General features: G+C 41.1%; 1 protein-coding gene across 3 annotated transcripts; it reads left to right on the forward strand.

Moving 5' to 3' along the window:
* Positions 1-131: 131 nt before the first annotated feature.
* LOC139453987 (ankyrin repeat and SOCS box protein 2-like) lies at positions 132-15,929 on the forward strand. Of its 3 annotated transcripts, none has more exons than XM_071235456.1 (9): positions 132-220; positions 1,945-2,210; positions 2,896-3,330; positions 4,936-5,014; positions 6,813-6,944; positions 8,485-8,623; positions 9,651-9,719; positions 10,418-10,534; positions 13,131-15,929. In XM_071235456.1, exons 2-9 carry the CDS (start codon positions 1,968-1,970, stop codon positions 13,396-13,398), a joined length of 1,482 nt encoding a protein of 493 aa, XP_071091557.1. In that variant the 5' UTR covers positions 132-220; positions 1,945-1,967; the 3' UTR covers positions 13,399-15,929. The 3 variants fall into 3 exon arrangements, with proteins under 3 accessions (XP_071091557.1, XP_071091559.1, XP_071091558.1); XM_071235457.1 differs by lacking the exon at positions 132-220 and adding an exon at positions 268-390; XM_071235458.1 differs by lacking the exon at positions 9,651-9,719.
* The last annotated feature ends 5,944 nt before the right edge of the window (positions 15,930-21,873 follow it).

Genomic DNA, 21,873 nt, shown 5'->3' on the forward strand with positions numbered 1-21,873 from the left:
GCTACCGAGTCCTTGATTAGATTACGAAGTGGAGGTATCAAATATATTTGGTATACATTCACATCCAATCACTCTTGAGCAGACGAATATGTACCGCTTGACAGACGCAAGGATAACCCCAAAACGAGAGTTACCCCCCTTTGTCTTGTTTGGTTTCCCAGTTGTCGATACAACAGCAAACCAGAACCAGTTCGACTTCCGTATCGATCTAAAAATCAAAGTATGTGTCATTTCCTGTTGATAGATAAGCTGACGATTGTAATTTGTATGTGCATAGACTCCGATTGTGCGCAAAATAGTTATAATTAAAGAATGACAGATAATGCAGATGGATCCATCAATAGCATAACACATCCATTACCATGATTACTGACGAAGAATCTAAATCTAGTAAGATGTATTCCAAAAGTATTTTGAATTGTACCTAGTTTACTATTCACTATTTCTCAATCTTTATGATGATGTTCTCGTAAGAGGTTAGGTTCTTGGTTGGTGGGTTGTTTTACGCTGCAATATTCTGGCTACATGACGGCAGTCTGTAAATAATTGAGTCTGGACCAGACAACCCAGTGATTGATATCATGAACATCAATCCACTCAATTGGGATCGATGCCCTGCATCAACTAAGTCAGCGAGGGGTTAGGATAACTTGTAGTTTTGTCACAAACGCTGTTTTGTGATGCGCATAGATTTTTCAATTTAAAGTTTAGCAATGCCTATATTAGGGGCCTATATGATGGTCTAAAGCTGAGTATCAATGGAAGTGTGGTAAATGCAAGACACACATCTTTTTACCTGGCATATACCATGTATACCGATATTATGGTCACTGTTGTCACCAAACAGTGATTGATAATGATAGTAATGAGGGGTAGCTAAGGGGTCCTTGTCATAACCCCAGTGGTAAAAGTTAAGACTTAGGGCATCCCTAGATTCAAGTACTGTAGCAGCAAATCTCCAGGAGCCCAATTAAATTGATGATTGCGTTTTAACCGACAGTTCTTCATTAGAAGCTTTGAAATCTAGCTTTGAACTGAACTATTGATAGTATGAACTATTGTGCTGTACAGCATTTCAATGGATGAGCAGAAACAATGCACAAGTACATAGTTGCAATTGTAGCTGATCAGCTGGTGATGTATAAAACAAACTGATAATTGTTTATGTATGAAAGGCAAGTTGGCTTTGTTGATTCAATATTGCTAAATATGTCTTGATGGAGATTCTCTTGTCATCGCCTTTGATGATGATGGATCCTATCAAGAATAGATTTGAGTATTAATGCATGGGGCACAGGCACAGGTGGACCAGTGGTCAAAAACTTGAAATTTGCTGTACAGAGTTGCTTACCGTGTGTGTGCCACAAACCTATGATTGTGGGTTCAAATCCCAGTTTGCCCAATTATATGGCAAGGTTTGTCAGCACCATACTTGTGCTCCTGGGTTTCATCAAAGTGGTAAACATGAGCTACCTGCATCACTGTGGGCTTTTCTCCAATATCCAGCTGAAATGCTGTGATATTAATGGAATACTGTTCAAAGTGGCTTTGGAACCCAACTCACTCACTCACTCATGAGATATGTATCATGTCGTGACAAAGTGTGTCGGTGTAGCTCTAGGAAGTCTAAACAGGACTGACCGAGTCCAACACAACACTAACTTAAAGTAGAGGGTGGTCCAGGCTAAGGTGCCAACTTCATTTATAACTGCATGCACCTCAGGTCAAAAAGTAGGTCAAAAGTAGTGTGAGGCCATCTTCCACAAACCGATCCTAGTGCTGTGACGTGTTAGTCAAAGCTAAAGACTGGAAGTTAGATAGTGCTAAGACTGCTTTGTCAAACAATTCCAGGACATTTTAAATTGTGTAGGGGTCCATGGATTTAGTATTCAAAAAGTGACCTATAACAGAAAATTTGATTCCAAATTGTTTGACTTGTTTCAGATGAAAGGCGTTAGCTAGTAAGGATGGCCCTGGACTGTGTGATGCTGACGAACCACCGTCCACAGCGTCAGCTCATCACCCCGGCAACAACTGACCAAAAGCTCCTGGCTGCGATCAAACACGAATCTGTCTCCACGGTCGTGCAGCTTCTTGCGACAGGAGTCGACATTAATGGCAGGGGAGAAAACTGCTGGACACCTCTCACCCTTGCTTGTCGTCTAGGGAGAAAGAGTATTGTTAAAGTTCTGCTTGAAACGGAGGTGGAGGTATGTTTCACTGTATTCAAATAAAGCAAGGGTCATTTTCATTAACCAAATGTTTAAGATTTAGTGGTTTCCTTTCAGGTATCGGTGTACAAAATTAGAGTTAAGAATGGAAGTCGGAGGTCTTTGTTGTATCTCTGATGTTTAAAGTAGCAGGCTTAGGGTGTTCCTGTATTCAAATACTATTGAGGCCAACTGTTAACAGTTAATGGTTAAGACCACAGGATCCGCCCTTGGCTGTAAACAATGTTTCATAAGAAACAGAGCCAGATTGACTATGGGGGCGGTGGGGTAGCCTAGTGTTAAAGCTGAAGACCCGGGTTCGATTCCCCACATGGGTACAATGTGTGAAGCCCATTTCTGTTGTCCCCCGCTGTGATGTTGCTGGAATATTGCTAAAAGCGCTGTAAGACAATACTCACTCACTCAGATTGCCTATGACAGAGGCCGGCCTAGGTTTGGAAGCTCATTCTTGTTAAAACTGTTTATTTAAAGATAATTCATGTATTGGTTTGTGCTGGTGCATAGTGTATTCAAATCATAAATATTTTCCCCTGGCTTCAGAAAAAACTTAAGACCTACACTCCACATTGAACCTCCATGGTGTGTACAGTGAAAAGCATAGGGACACACTCTGCCCATTGTACTATGGGGCCCAATTCCTCCAGGTTTTACATTTTTGTTTTAGCCTGACAACAACGTCTGTGCCAAAACAAGATCCTGTCCAGCTACATGTGACATCAACAAGAGCAACGACAATGGGGACACCCCCCTCATCTGTGCAGCCAGGGAGGGTCACATCGAAGTCGTCGAGGTACTCCTGCAGGCCGGGGCTGACCCAAACCTCCCCAACCCGTACAGCAGCTTGACACCTCTTCTTGTTGCTATTGACAACGGCCACATTGAGACAGTGGCATCTCTTCTGTCACATGAGGCTGATGTGCAGCTGACTGACAATGTGAAATTAACGCCACTGTATATGGCCATTAAGGTGAAGGACTGTGATATACGCGACATACTCACTCAGCGGCTAATACAAGCTGGCTGTGACGTAAATATTGGAAGTCAGGACCATGCCCCCGTCTTCCTGGCAGCCAGACTTGGCTTCCTGTCCACTGTTGAGGTGAGGAGGGTCATCTATTGCTGGGGGGATGTGTTTGTAGGGTCGTCTATTGCTGGGGGGATGTGTTTGTGGGGTTGTCTATTGCTGGGGGAATGTGTTGGGGGGTCATCTATTGCTGGGGGAATGTGTTTGTGGGGTCATCTACTGCAGGGGTGATGTGTTTGTGGGGTCATCTATTGCTGGGGGATGTGTTTGTGGGGTCGTCTATTCCTGGGGGGATGTGTTTGTGGGGTCGTCTATTGCTGGGGGGATGTGTTTGTGGGGTCGTCTATTGCTGGGGGGATGTGTTTGTGGGGTTGTCTATTGCAGGGGTGATGTGTTTGTAGTGTCGTCTATTGCTGGGGTGATGTTTTTGTAGGGATGTCTATTGTTGGGGTGATGTGTTTGTGGGGTTGTTTATTGCTTGGGTGATGTGTTTGTAGGATCGTCTATTGCTGGGATGATGTCTTTGTGTGGTTGTCTATTGCTGGGGTGATGTCTTTGTTGGGTGGTCTATTGCTGGGTTGATGTCTTTGTTGGGTTGTCTATTGCTGGGGTGTGTCTTTGTTGGCTGGTCAATTGCTGGGGTGATGTGTTTATGGAGGTCATCTGCTGCTGGGGTGATGTGTTTGTGGGGTCGTCTATTGCTGCGGGGATGTGTTTGTGGGGGTCGTCTACTGCTGGGGGGGATGTGTTTATTGGGGTCGTCTATTGCTGGGGGAATGTGTTTGTGGGGTCGTCTATTGCTGGGGGAATGTGTTTGTGGGGTCGTCTATTGCTACAGGGATGTGTTAGTGGGGTCGTCTATTGCTGGGGGGATGTGTTTGTTGGAGTGGCTGAAGGATGGAGCCTGGCAGCTACAGGGATACCCTGACCTCTGTGGGTTTCAGATTATGTCGACAATGAATGGTGATTTTAAGTTTAGAGCTTTAAAATAACTGATAAGTCTGAGTATCTCTGCTAACTGAGGACACAATATTACGGACAATCAACCTCTTTATTACAACTGTAACATGATTCCTGTGTACATAAGCCAAGTTCTGTCATTGTATTCGTCGTAATAAGCGCCCAGGGCGCTCTCAAAATTAGATGTAAGGGACCCTTATTAGAATAAATTTTTGATGAAAAAAAGGTTGAAAGATCGTGAATTTCGTTGTTTATGCTGACAGCCCGAAAGGTACAAAAGAAAAGTCTGTGCATATTATACACGACATATATTTTTCCAGAATTTAATTGCCCATAATTAAGGGTGCATGTAACACACAAATGCATATTATACACGAATGAATAAGTCTTGTGTACATTGATCAATTGGAAGGGGTGCTAATTGGAATTGTTCACTGGCCAATATATTAGCAAATATCGCCGTGGGCGCTTATTAGAGCGGGGCACTTATTCTGTCGAATATGGTAATCATGTTAGTGTTATATCTGAGAGTTGAGTTATACACTTCGTGTTCAGTTGAAGTGGTAAATATATTTGTAGGTAATATATTCGATAACATCAGTGTCAAAGTGGTCGTGGATGACACAACTGCCTCTGCAGATATGTGTCTCATCACTGGTTAATGTCATCCGACTTTTTCCCCCGCTGTGATATTTGGTGACAAAAGGGATTTGGTTTCAGATGTTGTGTGAAGCTGGTTGTGATGTTGATGTGTCCAACAAGTATGGAGTCACCCCTCTCTATGAGGCAGCAATGAAAGGTAGGTCACAGTGAACATGGCTGCATTCTGAACCTCAGCTTCATTGATAATGTGAATAACTGCTATTTTGTTTCTGTTTATCATCCCATGCTGGATCAACCAGGGCGAGTTATGGGTGTGTGTTATGCAGACCCTGTCAGGATTCCAGGACAGATTTGTTTGTTTATTGTTTAACGCCACACTCAGCAATATTCCAGCTGTATGACGGCGGTCTGTAAAATAATTGAGTCTGGACCAGACAATCCAGTGATTGACATCATGAGCATCGATCCACGCAATTGGGATGGATGACATGTATCAACCAAGTCAGCGAGTCTGGCCACCCGATGATGTTTGTCGCTTTTTACGACAAGCATAGTCGCCTTTTATGGCAAGTATGGGTTGCTGAAGACCTATTCTACCCCGGAATCTCCACGGGTGGCCAGCAAGTTAAGCTGGTGTTCAGAGGCAAGAGACCAGAGGATTGAGTGCTCTGGCTTCATGGCTAGGTTGTGTTTCATCATATGCTGATGGCATGGCATGTTGTGGAGGGAATGTTCATCATGTTCATCGATAGAAACTAACATTTTTAGTCCACAAGTCCTTATGATGATAACATATAGCAAAACCCTTAAAAGGGGTAAATTTCCACTAGTCCTAATGATACCTTGACTATTGGTAGTTCAGCAAGGACTTTAGGACCAATTTCTAACATTGTGTGAATCACTGGAATGTAAGGTCCAAACCTGATGGCTTACAAGGCCACCTTCATATAGCTGATATATTGCTGTGAGGGTTGTGCCCAACAACATGACATTGACAACAACATTATCTTTTGAACAGGACACAGTGACATTGTGTTTTATCTGTTGTGCAGGACACAGTAACAGTGTTTTATCATATAATGGGTAGGTTTCTCGGCAGGATAAATCCTACGGATAAAAACAATATCTGTTCTGTCATATGCGTATAGAGATGCAAATATCAAAGGTCAAGTAGGGACTACTTTCACTGTTTATAAACAAACATGGCGTCACCCTCGTCATTCGGCGATCGAGTCAGAATTAACCATCGGGAATCAGGATAAACTACAGGGATAAATGCTATCATCATCAAAAGAACAGTCTAATATACTGAAAATCAGTGTCTAAATGTGACGTAGCTACGGCATTTTATAAGTTTTGGCAACTTTGGCGATATAAATTTCGAAACAATTTTATGAGGGCACGAGGCCTAGCCAAGCGGGATCAGTAGCCACATCTGTGCTTGTATACCTCTGCAGCTTGAAACCTTCTCCACAAATTAAAATAGTTGGATTTGGCCGAAATATGTTTGAATTGTTACCTTGTTTCGTTTTGTCGCTGTGTGTACATCGCGAAAGGCAATTAAAAACAATTGTTGTTTTGCGTATATGTTGCTTCGACACTGTATAAGAAACAGATTTCAGTTGGAACTATATTGGCTACTGTCACTGTCCGACTGACACATCACTTACTCTGTGACGTAATAAATATTAATGCGCGCATTCCAGGAAAACTTGCAATGTTTCGGTAATGTTTGTTAGAGAGGGAAAGCAATTTTGAAGCAGAGAATTAAAGAATGACATTATATGATAAAGAGGTTATCACACTTGTGTGTTTGGGGATGGTAAATATCCTTTATTAGGAATAAACACTATGTATTTAGCTCGCCAAGGCTCGCTAAATACAATGTTTATTCCTTATTCAGGATATTCACCATCCCCAAACACACTCGCGTGATAACCTCTATTTATCTGTTGTGCATGACACAGTGATATAGTGTTTTATTTGTTGTGCAGGACACAATGATGTTGTGAAGTACTTGTTGTCTCGAGGCTGCGAACTCAACAAGCAGGACATGTACGGCGTTGGACCCTTACACGTGGCATCCGTCTTCAACAACGCGGCGGCAGTCAACATCCTCATCACAGGTATGTTAACACGATGGAAACAATGTCTGTAGCATCCAGGCATCAACTGCTGGATGCACCTTTCAACCTCAACATCATTGTTTGTTCATCCTATGATGTATGGTTGGTTGGTTAGTTTGTTGTCAGACGCCGCACTCAGCAATATTCCAGCTATATGACGGCGGTCTGTAAATAATCAAGTCTGGAGCAGAAAATACAGTGATTAATATCATGAGCATCAATCCGTGCAATTGGGATCGATGACATGCATCAATCAAGTCAGCGAGCCTGACCACCCGATCCCGTTAGTCGCCTCTTACGACAAGCATAGTCACCTTTTACAGCAAGTCCAATGATGTATGTCCTATATGGGCTTGAACATGATGATCAGTACTAGAAGACTTGGCTTGGCCCTGGGTTTGCTGCTATATAATTTGAAGCCAAAGATCCTGTCAATTATTACTTTTATTATTGCCCCTTGGGAACTGGGTTGGAATAGATTCCCAGCAACCTATGCTGGTCGTTAGAGGTGACCAAATAGATGGTGTCATTGTACCCCAATGACATGGATCATGACAAAGTAGGCACAATTTATGGTCAACAATACTTTAATTACTATAAAGGCGACATTTCGGTATAGATAGAGGATCTCACCCGAGTGTCTTTTGATATCAAATATATCAACATGAGTTGATAAAAGTGAGAATACTCCGAGGCTTGTCGAGGATTTTTATCAACGAGTGCTGATATATTTGATATCAAAAGACACAAGGGTGAGATTATATTTATCATCCAACATCATTCTTCCAACTTTTTCAGTTTGTAGACAGTAATAAGCAGTGTCTTAAGGGTAAAAAGTAAAACTAACAGCTTCATTAGCAGAATCATTAGTGATGTCATTTGATTGTGACATCATGGTAAACAATGATACCACAATGGTCTGCAAAGCATTGTGATGCAATTTCATTGCAGTGATATCTACAAAGTAGATATAGCTTGATCTCACCCAAGCGATATCTCCTGTGGGAGTCAGTTTTGGATGACAAATCCTTATACCGTTGTCAAGCAAGACTGAATGAAGAACATGGTTCAGAATATATATACAAAGTTGGTGGAGGATTAACAGTAGAGGATTAACAGTAACAATTGCACACTTGAGTGGGATAACATGAGTAGGTAAGGTAATGATAACAGAAAGATAATACTGTAATAACATGATGGACAGAGAACACATAAGGTGGAAGCCAATTAAACAGGATATGTTTACATTAAGTCTGGTGATTATTGCTTAATGAGTTCATAGTGAGACGGATGGGATGAAATAGCCTTGATCTCTGTTGATTGATGGCTTGCCAGACTTAATTGCTTACAGGCCATCATCAGATATATGAATATTGGTCAGTACGACGTTAAACAGGTTATGAAAAAGAGAAAAGACTAAAGTTTATAAATACTGATCAGGGCTGATAAATCACAATGAAATCTTCTGGCTACTATCCCAGATGGCTAATGGTGGATCGTTTGTGTCTGTATCCATGGTAACTCTGATCTTGTATTTCAGCGGGCGCCAGTATCAAGCAACGTGACCAGAGTGGCAGGTGTGCTGTACATGCGGCGATGGAGCAGGGCTTTGCAGACGTCGTGGAAGTATTCCTGCGTCATGGCGTGGACATCACACAAGCTCCTACTAGTGTTAGAAAGTAAATATTCAGTGTGTTTGCCCCCTTCATGTTAATCTGCCACTTTGGCCCCTGGGTTGGAACAGTTCCCCAGCATACTATACTTGCCATAAGTTACAACTAAAGTGTTTGTTTGTTGTTAAATGTGCACAATATTCCAGGTGAGGTGAGGTGAAATGGGGTTTAATGTCGCATCCAAGATTATTGTACTTATATAGCAACGTGCATGTACGTGTGTGTGTGTGTGGCTGCTTGTAATAGTCCGGACTGATGCCGATTTATAGTGGTAGCTCACTGAGATACCAAGCCGCAGTTTAACATGAATACCCCACTCAGACACAGTATATTGACTCCGAGCCAACCAGTCCTTGCTTTAGCCCCTTAATGCCGAGTGCCAGACAGGGTAACAAGTACCATCTTTTAAGTCTTTTGGTATGAGGTGGTTGGGGATCGAAACCCGGACCTTCCGCTCTCCGGGTGGATGCTCTACCACTAGACCACGGAGGAGTCCACAATATTCCAGATACAAGAAGGTGCTCTGTAAATAATCTAGTCTGGACCAAACAATCCAATGATTGACATCATGAGCATCGATCTACACAACTGGGATATGGTGACATGCATCAACCAAGTAAGCGAGCCTTACCACCCGATTTTATAGTCGCCTCTTTCGACAAGCATGGGTTGCTGAAGAGCAATTCTAACCCGGGATCTTCATAGGTGGCAACTATAGTGAACCAGGTGCATGGGGTTGTTTGAATATGCTATTATACTGTTTCTTATACTGTCAATTGTGTGTATCTATGCTTGTGATGTAAAAATCACTGGTTTCTCTGGTCCAGACTTATTAAAAAGACTGCCGTCATATAAAGCTGGAATACTGCTGACAAACATTAAATAACAAACAGAGTAAAATATTGTTAATGCTTTGTTAATAAAGCCTGATTAAATTTGATTTGAGTTTTAACTATCGATGTCTTAGCCATGCTTGTTTTCCTGTGGTGTGTGAATCACTATCTGTATCAAAAGTCACCACCTTGATTTACAGTGAGACTTCGTTAACACGGTATGACTGGGATCATCAATATACCTTCGACTTATCCTGGTTTCAGCACAAGTGAGTTGGCATATGTAACATTCCCGTAGTGTGACATTTGCAGTAACTAACTCTTCTGAATATTGTCCTTGGGTGCTTAACACGCTCACTCATGACCTCATTTACTTGCTCACTCGCTAACTCATGACCAGAATTCCCACGTGGAGACTAACTCACTCACTCACTCACTCACTCACTCACTCACTCATGACCAGAATTCCCACAGGGAGACTAGCATTGGGAACTGGGGATGTGTTATGATCAGAATTCCCACATGGAGACTCACACACTCACTCACTCACTCACTAATGACCAGAATTCCCACTGGGTGACAAGCATTGGGAACTGGGGATGTGTTATGATCAGAATTCCCACAGGGAGACTCACTCACACGCTCACTCATAACCAGAATTCCCACATCATGACCAGAATTCCCACAGGGAGACAAGCATGGTCTACTGGAGATGTGTAAGAACCAGAATCTCCACAGTGTTGCCAGCAGGTCAGAAAGTGCAGTATTATTACTGAATGGACAAATTATCGATTATTGGAGGTTACCTATATATTATGATTTACAGAAAACAGCCTGGCATCATCTTGTCAAATTGTGACTATTCAGCGAAAGACCAGCAGTGTTGAGATATTTAGAGGTGTTATGATGTTTTCACTGTGCATGCTGTATTGTTGTCTAGAGTGTAATGTCTTGCATCTTGTTGCAGGCTCTCTTCCTTAAACAAGCTTTTTGAACATGGCCACAGGGCTGTGATCCGTGTCCTGATGAGAGGCTGCACCCAGCTCCCTCTGTACCAGTGTCGGGCAGGGATCAACGTCTTCAGGTACATGATGACACCTCCAGACATTCCTTTATACAACACATAGAATTCTCACACTATTCTCATGTGTTGAGGTATGGCATGTTGTCTGTCCATCTTTAGTCTAACCTTGTATTTCTAAGGCTGAAAAAATGAAAAGTCTTGGGTCTGAGGCACCGCCCGCATCATCATTAAGTATGCAACATGTTTTGTTATTTATTTCCTTTTTCAAAAACAATATAAAAGGCGCATCTGCCCATCTTGTGTTAGGGTCATGGCAGCAATAGGAGTGTGTATGCTGGTTTATATAGGTAGGCGCTTTCTCAGTTGATGGAACAAGCCCCTCAATGCCTGAGAACCAATTCCTTTATTTTTGTAAGCCTAAGGGAGAGACGTTATGGATGGCAACTTCTTTATTATGAGGAACACAAAGTTTCGGAGTATATACTTAGTCCTTCATCAGGTGTTATTGTTGTTGTTGATGGATGTTACTGAATCATCTCTCTCCATGTTAATGGCGCATCAAGTCTTGAATGGCATTTAGAAGTGATATCTTTCTGCTTGGAAGAGACTAAATGGATGGACATGAAACATAGGGAGTGTCTAGCTACATGATAAGACTTAGCATTTTCAGTTTTGTGAATAATTGTTAAAAAGTGTTATTTTTATGAAACTTAAAGGTCTTCGTCAGAGCTGAAGTATTGACTTCTTAGAAAGCCTTAGGCCAAGAGATTAGCTTTAGTTACTTATACAAATTAACAAAGATTAGACAGACAGTGTTGCTCTGTGGAACTAAATATTTTTGAGTGTGGTTTAACTTAAATGAAAACTAATCTAAATTTGAAGTTCGTTATATGGAGTGTTGTATGGCGGCCACAATCAACTGTAAGTCTGAAGTTATACCGAAACATGGTTAACATTTTCCTCTAGTAAGGGAGAAGGTCACAGGTTAAATAGGTTTTCACATTTAGTAAAGATTTAAGCGGAGAATAGTAATTGCATTCAGATAGGCAGAGCTCCAGATTTCTTTTTGAGCATTTGAGTTTATACTTAATGGTTTCAATTTTAATTGGTTTATTACAGTTTTCCCAGGGTAACCAATATTTTTTCATTCATTTATTCATCACTCTATTAGGTTTTCTCCCAAATGAGTAAGCATTTTGAGATTTGAAAAAAAACGAAATAATGTTTCAGATGTATATAACTGTTCTAAATATATAGACTTGACTCGGAAAGTAAATTAGCTCGTAATTGTGTTACGGAAATTAATTCCTTTGTACGCATGGTGAAGACGCTTCATTGGGAATTTATTCATGCTGTTTTTATACATTTGAGTTTTTCATTTAATACATGCGTTTATGTATGCACGTTAATTGAAAGTAATTGGGTTTTGAATATTTTGGGGGGGGTGTTTAACACAACTTCGCATCTTATCTGTTGCTCTGTATAAGAATATAGAGAGTGATGCCATTATTGACAGAAGCAGTCCTAAAATGTCTGTTTTCAAGATCACTGTGAATGAAATGCAGCTAATGTCCTGAGACAGAAATATAAATCCAAATCTGTATTTAGATAACATATTTATTAATAATATTTTGGACAGGCACTATCTTCCCTTTGAATGTTGATGATATGTTTGATTTATTTCTGTACTAAATGGACCGCCTCCGTGGTCTAGTGGTGGAGCGTCCGCCCGGAGAGCGTCATACCAAAAGGCATTAAAAGATGGTACTTGTTGTTACCCTGTCTGGCGCTCGGCATTAATGGGCTAAAACAAGGACTGGTCGGCTCGAAGTCAGTATACTGTGTCTGAGTGGGGTATTCATGTTAAACTGCGGCAGGGTATCTCACTGAGCTAGTACTATAAATCGGCAAACGTTAAACCCCATTTCACCTCACCTCTGTACTGATGTTTCCATACCATTGTTCTGTACAGTTGATGGAATAGAACATTGATGCTATTGTCCTTAATAAAACAGACCACATTACGCAGTCACGCAGTAGGGACAATTTATCTACGAATCCAAACTGAGTGCCCCTGTCAGGAAAATTGGCTGTTAGTTCATTTCATCGTGTATGTAGATCAGCCCACTAAAAATGTAGCTTGTAGGAATCAGTGCCTTGGTTCAATGATAGCTTGAAAAGTCTGGAAATATAGAAGTGTGGGAATTATAATAAAATTGTTTTGCTTGAAGGATGTAGTGTCTTGAAAGTAAGTGCACTCCACAGTTCTTCAAAAATATAGTTCTTGTCTTGTTTCCTTCATAAACAGAGAGGGGCAGTGGGGTAGCCTAGTGGTTCAAGCATTCACTCGTCACGCCAAGACCTGGGTTCAAATCCCCACATGGGTACAATGTGTGAAGCCCATTTCTGGTGTCACCCCACCATGATATTGCTAGAATAGTTCTTAAAGCGGCTTAAAACCATACTCACTCACTTATAAACAGAGGTTAAAGGACATTAGTTACATGTGCACATATACAGTTATTTTGAGAACTCATTTCACTCAGCGCTTCTTCTCAATTTGTATCATAAACATTTACAGCTTTGTTATGATGAAAATTATTCATATGTACTGAAATTCCATCACACATTTATCAAATAAATTGACTGTCGACAGATCGGACCTTGACCTAGTGGAGCTGTTACTGGTGTCTGGTCTGAGAGGCAGTGCGAATGTGTTCCTGATGTCCCAGCATCCATCACAGCACCTGCTGGACCCCCATGTCGCAGCATGGCTGGACCGATTCCACAGAACACCCCAGTCTCTGCAGAACCTCTCCCGCATAAAGGTGCGCCGGTGTCTGGGGAACAAAGTCCTACACTTGGCTCCGCAACTGCCGCTTCCGAAGAGGTTGATAGAGTTTTTGACCCTTTCTCCATCTTGAGGTGGAATATGTGCCAACTAAAACACATGTGTTATCCCAGTGATTTTTACTTTGTATTCAATGAAACCTTAACCCAAATGTTGAAGGGGATGTACCGTCCTGGCCTTGCGCTCCATCAACACTAGGCTCTAGGGTGGCTTTAGAGTTCAGAGTCTTGCTGTACGTGACCGACTATTTGCTGTGCATTTCATCTCACTCTGAAACTCTCTACGTCCCTTCCGTATTGTGAGTGGAAAAGCCCTGCTTTTATTATTTGAAAAAGGATATTTGATGGATTGATCAGAGCTACCCTTTTTGGGGTATTTGAAGATTTCCCATGGCAGATTCCCATTGTGCTGTGTTGAGTTTCTAGGATTCTGCAACCCGTGCAATAATTTCTGGTTTGAAATATAGGGCCAAGGTTGCTTCTGATGCTACGAATGGTCATCAGTTATTGGTCATCAGTAAACATGGTAAAGAAACCACTGCGATATTGGTGTATGTTTATTAACAGTTATTTCATATTTATTGCATCATGAAACATTTTCACTCATGAATTCTTTTGTGGCTAAAATGTTTGAATTCTGAAATATATATTGTTTCATTCTGCAGCTTAACATAAGGATTTTGTTGCTAGGCAATAAGGCATACATTCCGAAGTGGTAAGCTAACTAGTATTGAATATCTGCATGTAGTGTGCAGAACAACTTGAAATTCCCGCAAACACAGCTTGAACCTTTACAGAAAACCACTGGAAACCAGAATTATCAATGTGTTATGTTGTTTCTCAGTTTGTATTGTTAACATTTAATGATGTAGGTGCACTAGACAGTCAGTGTATTGGACAGGATAGTGTACAGAGCTCCAGATAAGCTGCGTATCTGCGTGAAATACGCATCAGAAATGCAGAAATACGCAGTAAAATAAAATCCAAGCGTATCAAATACGCAACGAACATTACAGATACGCCACAAAAATATAACTTGTGCGTATCATCAAAATATTGTGAAGTAACCCTGCGTGTTCGATTAACAAATCAGCAACTTATTTTGAAATAATAAACGGGCATTCTGTCAACCCTGCCAAACTGCATGATGACAGTTACATCATGATCATTTGCCATCACACTTCTTGTGGAAGTATCATGGTATTTTTGAGTCCTATAAAACTCTCGAGCCCACACGACACCAGTTTGCAGGGACTAGATGAATTGTGTTTTTAAATATTTAACTTAAATACCCACATGTGTAAAAACTAGTGGGTAACAGAAATTTGAATACCCAGATATAATTACTGATACCCAATGATTTTAAAATGCATGGGTAAAATACCCACAACACCAAAAGTTTATCTGGAGCTCTGAGTGTAGCTGCTGCAGTATCTCTGATGCTGCGATATTCCCGGAAGTCACTGAATGCTTCCCAGATGGTTGTCACTAGAGATGAGTATCGCCTGGCATCTTGCGATACGGACTGACGATACTACTGGTATCATGCTACACCAAAAAGGAAGAAATGATGAAATCACTGAAATACAGCTCTAAAACCTTTTTTTCATCAATTGATTTATTGTTATCTTAAAAACTAAAACCACAAGAGCAAAAAAAGTTTTAATTGAAGGGATGGTTATTTATTATAACAGCTATCACATCTTTCTTTTCTGCCATGCTTACAGGTGGCGCTATGCTACTACTGCAGTAATGGGAGGTAACTCGATTAGTTACTGTTCTATTTATAGCATATCACAATCTCACAAACTGACGATTCAAGTATCGTGTGTACCTAAGGATGGATGATATAGCAGGTATCGGTGAATCGTTACAGCCCTAGTTGTTCCTGTGTATACAATGTAAAAACGCTTCCCACTGACTGCAGGGTAAACAGACTACACATTGTATACCGCTTCTCATGTCAGTCAAAATAGATATTCATCTGGTGTGTTTATCTGTGAGGAGGAGGTTAACTTCATCAGTTTTACATGTGACATTTTGCAAGTCTGTCAACGTTCAGATTGACCTGTCCTTTATGTGGCAAACTGGCTGCCATGTTGGTGATGGTTGATAATACACCATCTATCTCACTATTTTTCAAACACGTTTCACAGTGGATAGGGGAATGTCTCTTCTCTTTGTAATGTCCTGTGCTGATCTGTGCTGATTGTATAATTCACAAATAATGTTTCTTTTTTCCATAGCTGCCATTTCCACAGTAGTCTTGTTTGCCTTCGGCAAGGTGGTTTTCCAAGGGAGACAACTCTGTCATGCTTTACAAATATGGCATATGGATTAGTCTCCCCTGAATCAAAGTTCTTCATACACTTTTGATATGGTAAATAAATATTGATGGCCAAATTGATATAAAAAATCTGCATTAAACATCTAATCAAACTCTATTACATGTCTCGAATGTGCATATATGTATTATCTCTTCTCCTGACCTTCATATGTTTATGTTAAGCCAGAGTGTATCACAATGTATTGGTTTTACGTGGTCCTGTGATCGGTGCACAGGTCACAAATCAGGTTAAGTTAAGCAGCGTCAGTTGCGGAAGACAGTTGGTGACCGTGTTCGTTGCTTGGCTACAGAGAGTTTCTAGGTCCTGCCCCACACTGAAGCACATGTAACACATGCGGTGTCACCTTAGGCAAGTGACTTTGTTCGAAATATGCCTCTGTTCACCCAGCAGTAAAACTGGGTACCCGACAAGATGATTGTGACTGTTAAATTTTCTAGTGCCTGACAAGGTAGCTCTGGTTGTATACTCCCCAGGGAGCTGAGAATGAAATTTGATTGCACACTGATCCATTGACCGGGGTTTGTGATTGCACGCACCTTGTTTATAAGTACAAACAATATTTATATTATTATTATTATTATTATTATTATTATTTGTTGAAATAGAGCTGCTTCTACTTATTTATGCAGATTGTTTTCATGGGAAGTGTCAGATTTCCATGTGGTTCAGCTTATATATATATATATATTTCAGAGTTCTATTCTATAATGGAAAACAGCTTCCTGACTGACTAGTTCTACAAATGGACAATCCTATGCATCTTGATGGCTGAGAATTGTTTTGTTGAAATCGATCACAAATTGCATCAGTACACATAATTTGTTATCGTATTGATTGGTGATTTGTGAATTAGGGCTGGTATGTTCAGTGTGCAATGATTATGATTTTGTTTCCAATCCCAAGATTTTCCCTCATTCTGATCCTTGTTTGTTTTAACACCTGACCCCTTCCTGTGGATTTGACCAAGGTCATAAATTCCTGCATCACTTTCCTCCCGTATAAAGCTGATAGGCTGTGACATATTTGAATTAAGGGGACACAGGTGGCACAGTAGTATAAGTTGCCAATGTTGCATCCCAAAGTATTTCCAAGACCCCCTGGTTGGGGTTTTATCAGATCAGTACCACCTGCATCACTTAAGGCTTTCCCCACCGTGAGTAAACTAATGCGCCATGATTGAACTCCAGTGCTCTTCAAAGTGATGTTAAACCCTCACCGACTTTGAGTCCTAGTCCTCCAGTAGTTGTGCTTTGTTCTATTGTGAATGTCGGCATTAAAGTAGTGAGTTTGGTTTGACACTGCTTTGAACAGTATCTTCAGTTATTTCACTTCATGTTAATTTAATGTGGAAGCGAAATTTGAAGTGAAGGAGATCGAGATGTTTACCATTTTGATGAACCTCTCAAGCATGGGTATGGTGTGAATCACCAGAACCATAAGCAAGGCGAATCTGGGATTTGAACCCACAATACCAGGATTCTGGAAGAGTTGCGGCATCTCGGATGACTGGGTCAGGCATGCTCCTCATCAATGTCGTGAGGACTGAGGTGTGGTCATTACGTATTGAGTAACTTGTTTATCTTCCCCAATGTTTACGGTAATTAACGATTCATGACACAGACACCAACTCAAACCGTGGAGTGTCCCCTTGGAGTTGTGTTGTTTTGAATAAGACCATAGTTACAGGAGTGTTTTATGATGCATGAGTTGTTGTTAGTGTTGTTATGCAAGACAGAACTGTTGTAATCAGTGGAGGAATGACTGATTCAGGTAGCTAATGATGGACGATCCATGCAAACATTTATATAACTAATACATTATTACATTTATGTTGTCTCCTGTTGTTTGTTGTACTGACTTCCTGTCTGAACCGTAAGACAGAATAATTCCAATGATATTACCCCCTTGTGGTGCTGGCTTGTTGTGGACTGCCTCCATGATCTGGTGGATCCAGCATCGGCCTGGAGAGCAGAAGATAAGGAGTTCCTTCCATCACTGGCTGCATCTAACCACTTTCATAGACTTTGTTGTTACCTGGTACTCAGCATTTACAAAGTGAAAGAGGGCTAGACTGCTAACTGTGCAGAAAGTTTGGTCCTGAAATAATGAACAGTTTTTCAGTTATCCTCCAAAAAAACCTCTTCTCTCATTTGAACCCACCTGCAATTTGTTGTCTTGTAAACAAATAGCAATGGCACCATTTGATATACTTTTGCTATACTGATTTGAGCAACTTTTGGTCCAGAAATAACGAACTGTGAGTTAGACTCTGGAAACAAGGTCTACCTATGTGAACCAGAGCCCAATATATTGTCATGGAAACCGGGAAAATGGATTAGAACAAGGCACCATTTTTTTATGGCTAGACTGCTATCTGTGGTCAGCAAATATTGGACCGTCCGGAATCAAAACGTGACGGACGGTTTGGCGGAAGGAGGGACGAACAGCAGGCCAGACAATAGATTGAGCATAATATGATGCACTTCTGATGCAATAACGAGATACAGTGAAGAGACGTGAGAAGCTGAGAAATATATGTGCTCTTCCATCAGGACAATGCGCCAGCGAACAAATCAGTCATTGCCATGGCTACAATCCACGAGTGTTGCTCCTTTGGACTTCCATTTGTTCCCCAACATGAGGAAAGCTCAAGCCGGAACTCATTTCGACTCGAACGATGACGTTATATCATATGTGGAGACCATTTTGGATAGCCAAAATAAGTATTTCTACAAAACTGGTATAAAATTCCTCCATTGTCTATCATCGTTGGCAAAAGTGTATCGATGTGGAAGGGGATTAAATATCATTTTAAGGTCTTTCTGTGTGAAACCAAGAACTTATTAACCAACCCTCGTAGCTACTGAACAACTTTGGCAGTGAGGTTTGGTCTTCTAAACAAACGCACCTCTTATTCATTACTCAGCATTTATCAACATTTGTTTTGACCCGTGAAGATCCAGGTTGGAGTAGGTCCTCAGCAACCCATGCCTGGCACAAAGGACGAATATGCTTGTCTTTAAGGCCACTAACGAGATCGGGTGGTCATCGTATCCCAATTGCCTGGATCAATGCTCATGATGCATCCAGACTCATTATTTAGAGACCTCGGTCATATAGCTGGAATATTGCGGAGTGTGGCGTTAAACAACAAAGAAACACACTTGTAAGTTATCACGGCTTTATTACAAATGTGCACATGAATGTAAGGTCACTCAAAGATGTCATCTCGTCACCACCTAACCTGAACTTTGAACCTGAAGGGTCACTTTCTTCCCAGTCGGGGTTCCATGAATTCCGAGAAGAAACGTGTCGCGGCACTACAGAACTGTAATCCCACTTATACCAATCAGTGATAGTAACATGAAAATACATGATTCGTTCTCATCTAAATTGTTACATTTTTTGTACAACCGTGCAGAAACTGTTTGGACAACAAGTCCATTTATTCCAAGTTATTGACGGCACAATTTCTTCTTATGATGTGAAACGTTTTACAGTTGTTAAAACATGGCGCCGAAATACACAAGCTACCTGACACGATCCTCTCTGGAAAACTGGGCCCCGTTCCACAAAGCGATCTTAGCGCTACGACTATCGTAAACCAGTGTTAAAGTATGGGAGTTACGATCACCTTAGCGCTAAGATGGCTTTCTGGAACGGGGCCCTGGGCTCCACTCTCAGTTCCGTGTGAAACGTTTTACAGTTGTTAAAACATGGCGCCGAAATACACAAACTACCTGGCACGATCCTCTGGAATACTGGGCTCCACTCTCAGGTCCGTGTGAAATGTTTTACAGTTGTTAAAACATGGCGCCGAAATACACAAGCTACCTGACACGATCCTCTCTGGAAAACTGGGCTCCTCTCCCAGTTCCGTGTGAAACGTTTTACAGTTGTTAAAACATGGCGCCGAAATACACAGGCTACCTGACACGGTCCTCTCTGGAAAGCTGGGCTCCTCTCTCAGTTCCGTTTGAAACGTTTTACAGTTGTTAAAACATGGCGCCGAAATACACAAGCTACCTGACACGGTCCTCTCTGGAAAACTGGGCTCCTCTCTCAGTTCCGTTTGAAACGTTTTACAGTTGTTAAAACATGGCGCCGAAATACACAAGCTACCTGACACGATCCTCTCTGGAAAACTGGGCTCCTCTCCCAGTTCCGTGTGAAACGTTTTACAGTTGTTAAAACATGGCGCCGAAATACACAGGCTACCTGACATGATCCTCTCTGGAAAACTGGGCTCCTCTCTCAGTTCCGTTTGAAACGTTTTACAGTTGTTAAAACACGGCGCCGAAATACACAAGCTACCTGACATGATCCTCTCTGGAAAACTCGGCTCCACTCTCAGTTCCGAAGAAAATGACTGCTCACAGGTATTCCTTATTATCAATGTCCATAAAGTAAAATCATGGAAAAACATCATTGATGACTTTGTGTGTGTGTCTTGACCAAATGAGCTGCGTTTTGACTATTGACATAATTTCATGATATTTCATGTTCTCTCTGTGTTGTAGGCGATGTCTCCCTTACATTCAATTTACAGTGTTTTAGTGCAGAGACAAACACAAGCCCATTTGAATAATTAATTCAAATAACTTAAGAACATCTTGAATGGTACCACATCTAGTTTACATCTTAGTGAGCCACCGATGACACGTTTGAAACAAGTAAAAACTTATTTTGCGTATGGGTCCCCGTAATTTAGATTCAAGGCATACTACTCAAAAGAAGTTAAAGAACACCCTATTGTTTTCGATTACCACATGACGGATACATTGACAGGAAAATCAAAGAAGTTGCACATGCCGAACTAATGTGCACAGTTTCTGGTATAACATTAGAGTATACAACTTCCACAAGTGAACTTCCCACCTATAGTCTTTCTACATATGTCCTGCAACACGGTTAATTTATAAAGGAAGTGTTTCCCGGGCACCGGCGCGTCGTTTTATTGTTAATTATAATATTTTTCGAATTCCACGCATCACGTGAAGCATACTCTTTAATTCATAGAGGGACATACATGAGTGAGTGAGTTGGGTTTAACGCCGCTTTTAACAGTATTCCAGTTACATCACGGTGTGTCAGTTTTAATGTAGGAGGAAAGCCCGAAGTGATGAGGGTCTCAGCCGTTTACCACTTCGGTAAAACCCACGACCTCGGGTATGGTGCTGACAAACCTAGAAACATAATCGGGGTGAACCGGGATTCGAACCCACGATCATAGGTTTCTGGGCGTGCCCAAGGGACGCAACTCTGCACAGCGAATTACGGCACGTTAGACCTTGGGCCACCCGTGCCAGACTTCACAACTGACATGGTATTAAAGAGCGTTCAATATGCGCTAGTTGTGTTTTTGTTATTATTAGATGGGAATAAAGTAAAACGTATTTTTCCTGGATGACTTTTGTTTTCAATAATAATATTTAAGAAAATGTATCATGTTCATTAAGCAATCGACTGAGAGCAACAACACGCATACAGGAACACTAAGCAAACATGCTCATGGGATTCGGTATACAATTATTACACTTGTGAAGAGGTATATAATACATATATGGTGCTGTAATATACTGTATACTACACATAAACAGTGCCACGACATTGTAGCTCACCTGGGTATGTGGTGAACAGTTTAAAATGTCAACAAAGACGGACACTTAACACAAGTTACTGTCAACATTGATATTGAAATAGCGCGCATTATACTCAAATGCACACTATACGCAAGAAAATACCAATGTTGCCCCATAACTCCGTAATAAAAAACTGTTGTTGTTTTTTTAAAAAATGATCTGGGCTATTTTCTCCCTTTTTTTCTTCCTCCACCATCCAGCCAATTTGGTCCAAATAATCCGTAATACAAGAAGAAAAAATGGGTCAGGTATAATTAGGTTTGTTAATACTGCTGCAGCAGTGGCGGCCATATTGAAAAGCGGATTCGATCCCAATTAGAGTGTCATCATTGGTGGGAATAAGAATGTGATTTTTCAGATTTATTGGTTTAGTGATGTCTGAGGTTTAAGACGGATGACAGATTCCGGACAACAGGCCATGAAATAAGCTCACCTGACATTTTGCCAGGTGAGCTAAAAAGTACACTGTGCATAAAATCAGTCAAAAAGAAGCTTGACGAACAATATAACAGTTCAACTTCCACCAAAAGGAAGCTTTTTGACAACTGTAATGGCGTTT

This window comes from Haliotis cracherodii, unplaced genomic scaffold, assembly GCF_022045235.1.
Source record: "Haliotis cracherodii isolate W230 unplaced genomic scaffold, xgHalCrac1.p SCAF_10, whole genome shotgun sequence".
NCBI classification, from domain to species: domain Eukaryota; kingdom Metazoa; phylum Mollusca; class Gastropoda; order Lepetellida; family Haliotidae; genus Haliotis; species Haliotis cracherodii.

What these genes read in the sequence shown, in the direction of transcription:
- LOC139453987 (XM_071235456.1), top strand. Translation starts at nt 1,968, where the DNA reads ATGGCCCTGGACTGTGTGATGCTGACGAACCACCGTCCACAGCGTCAG. An exon ending in GCTTCCTGTCCACTGTTGAG is followed by an intron (nt 3,331 to 4,935) that starts GTGAGGAGGGTC and finishes ATTTGGTTTCAG; the next exon opens with ATGTTGTGTGAAGCTGGTTG. An exon ending in GCAGGGATCAACGTCTTCAG is followed by an intron (nt 10,535 to 13,130) that starts GTACATGATGAC and finishes GACTGTCGACAG; the next exon opens with ATCGGACCTTGACCTAGTGG.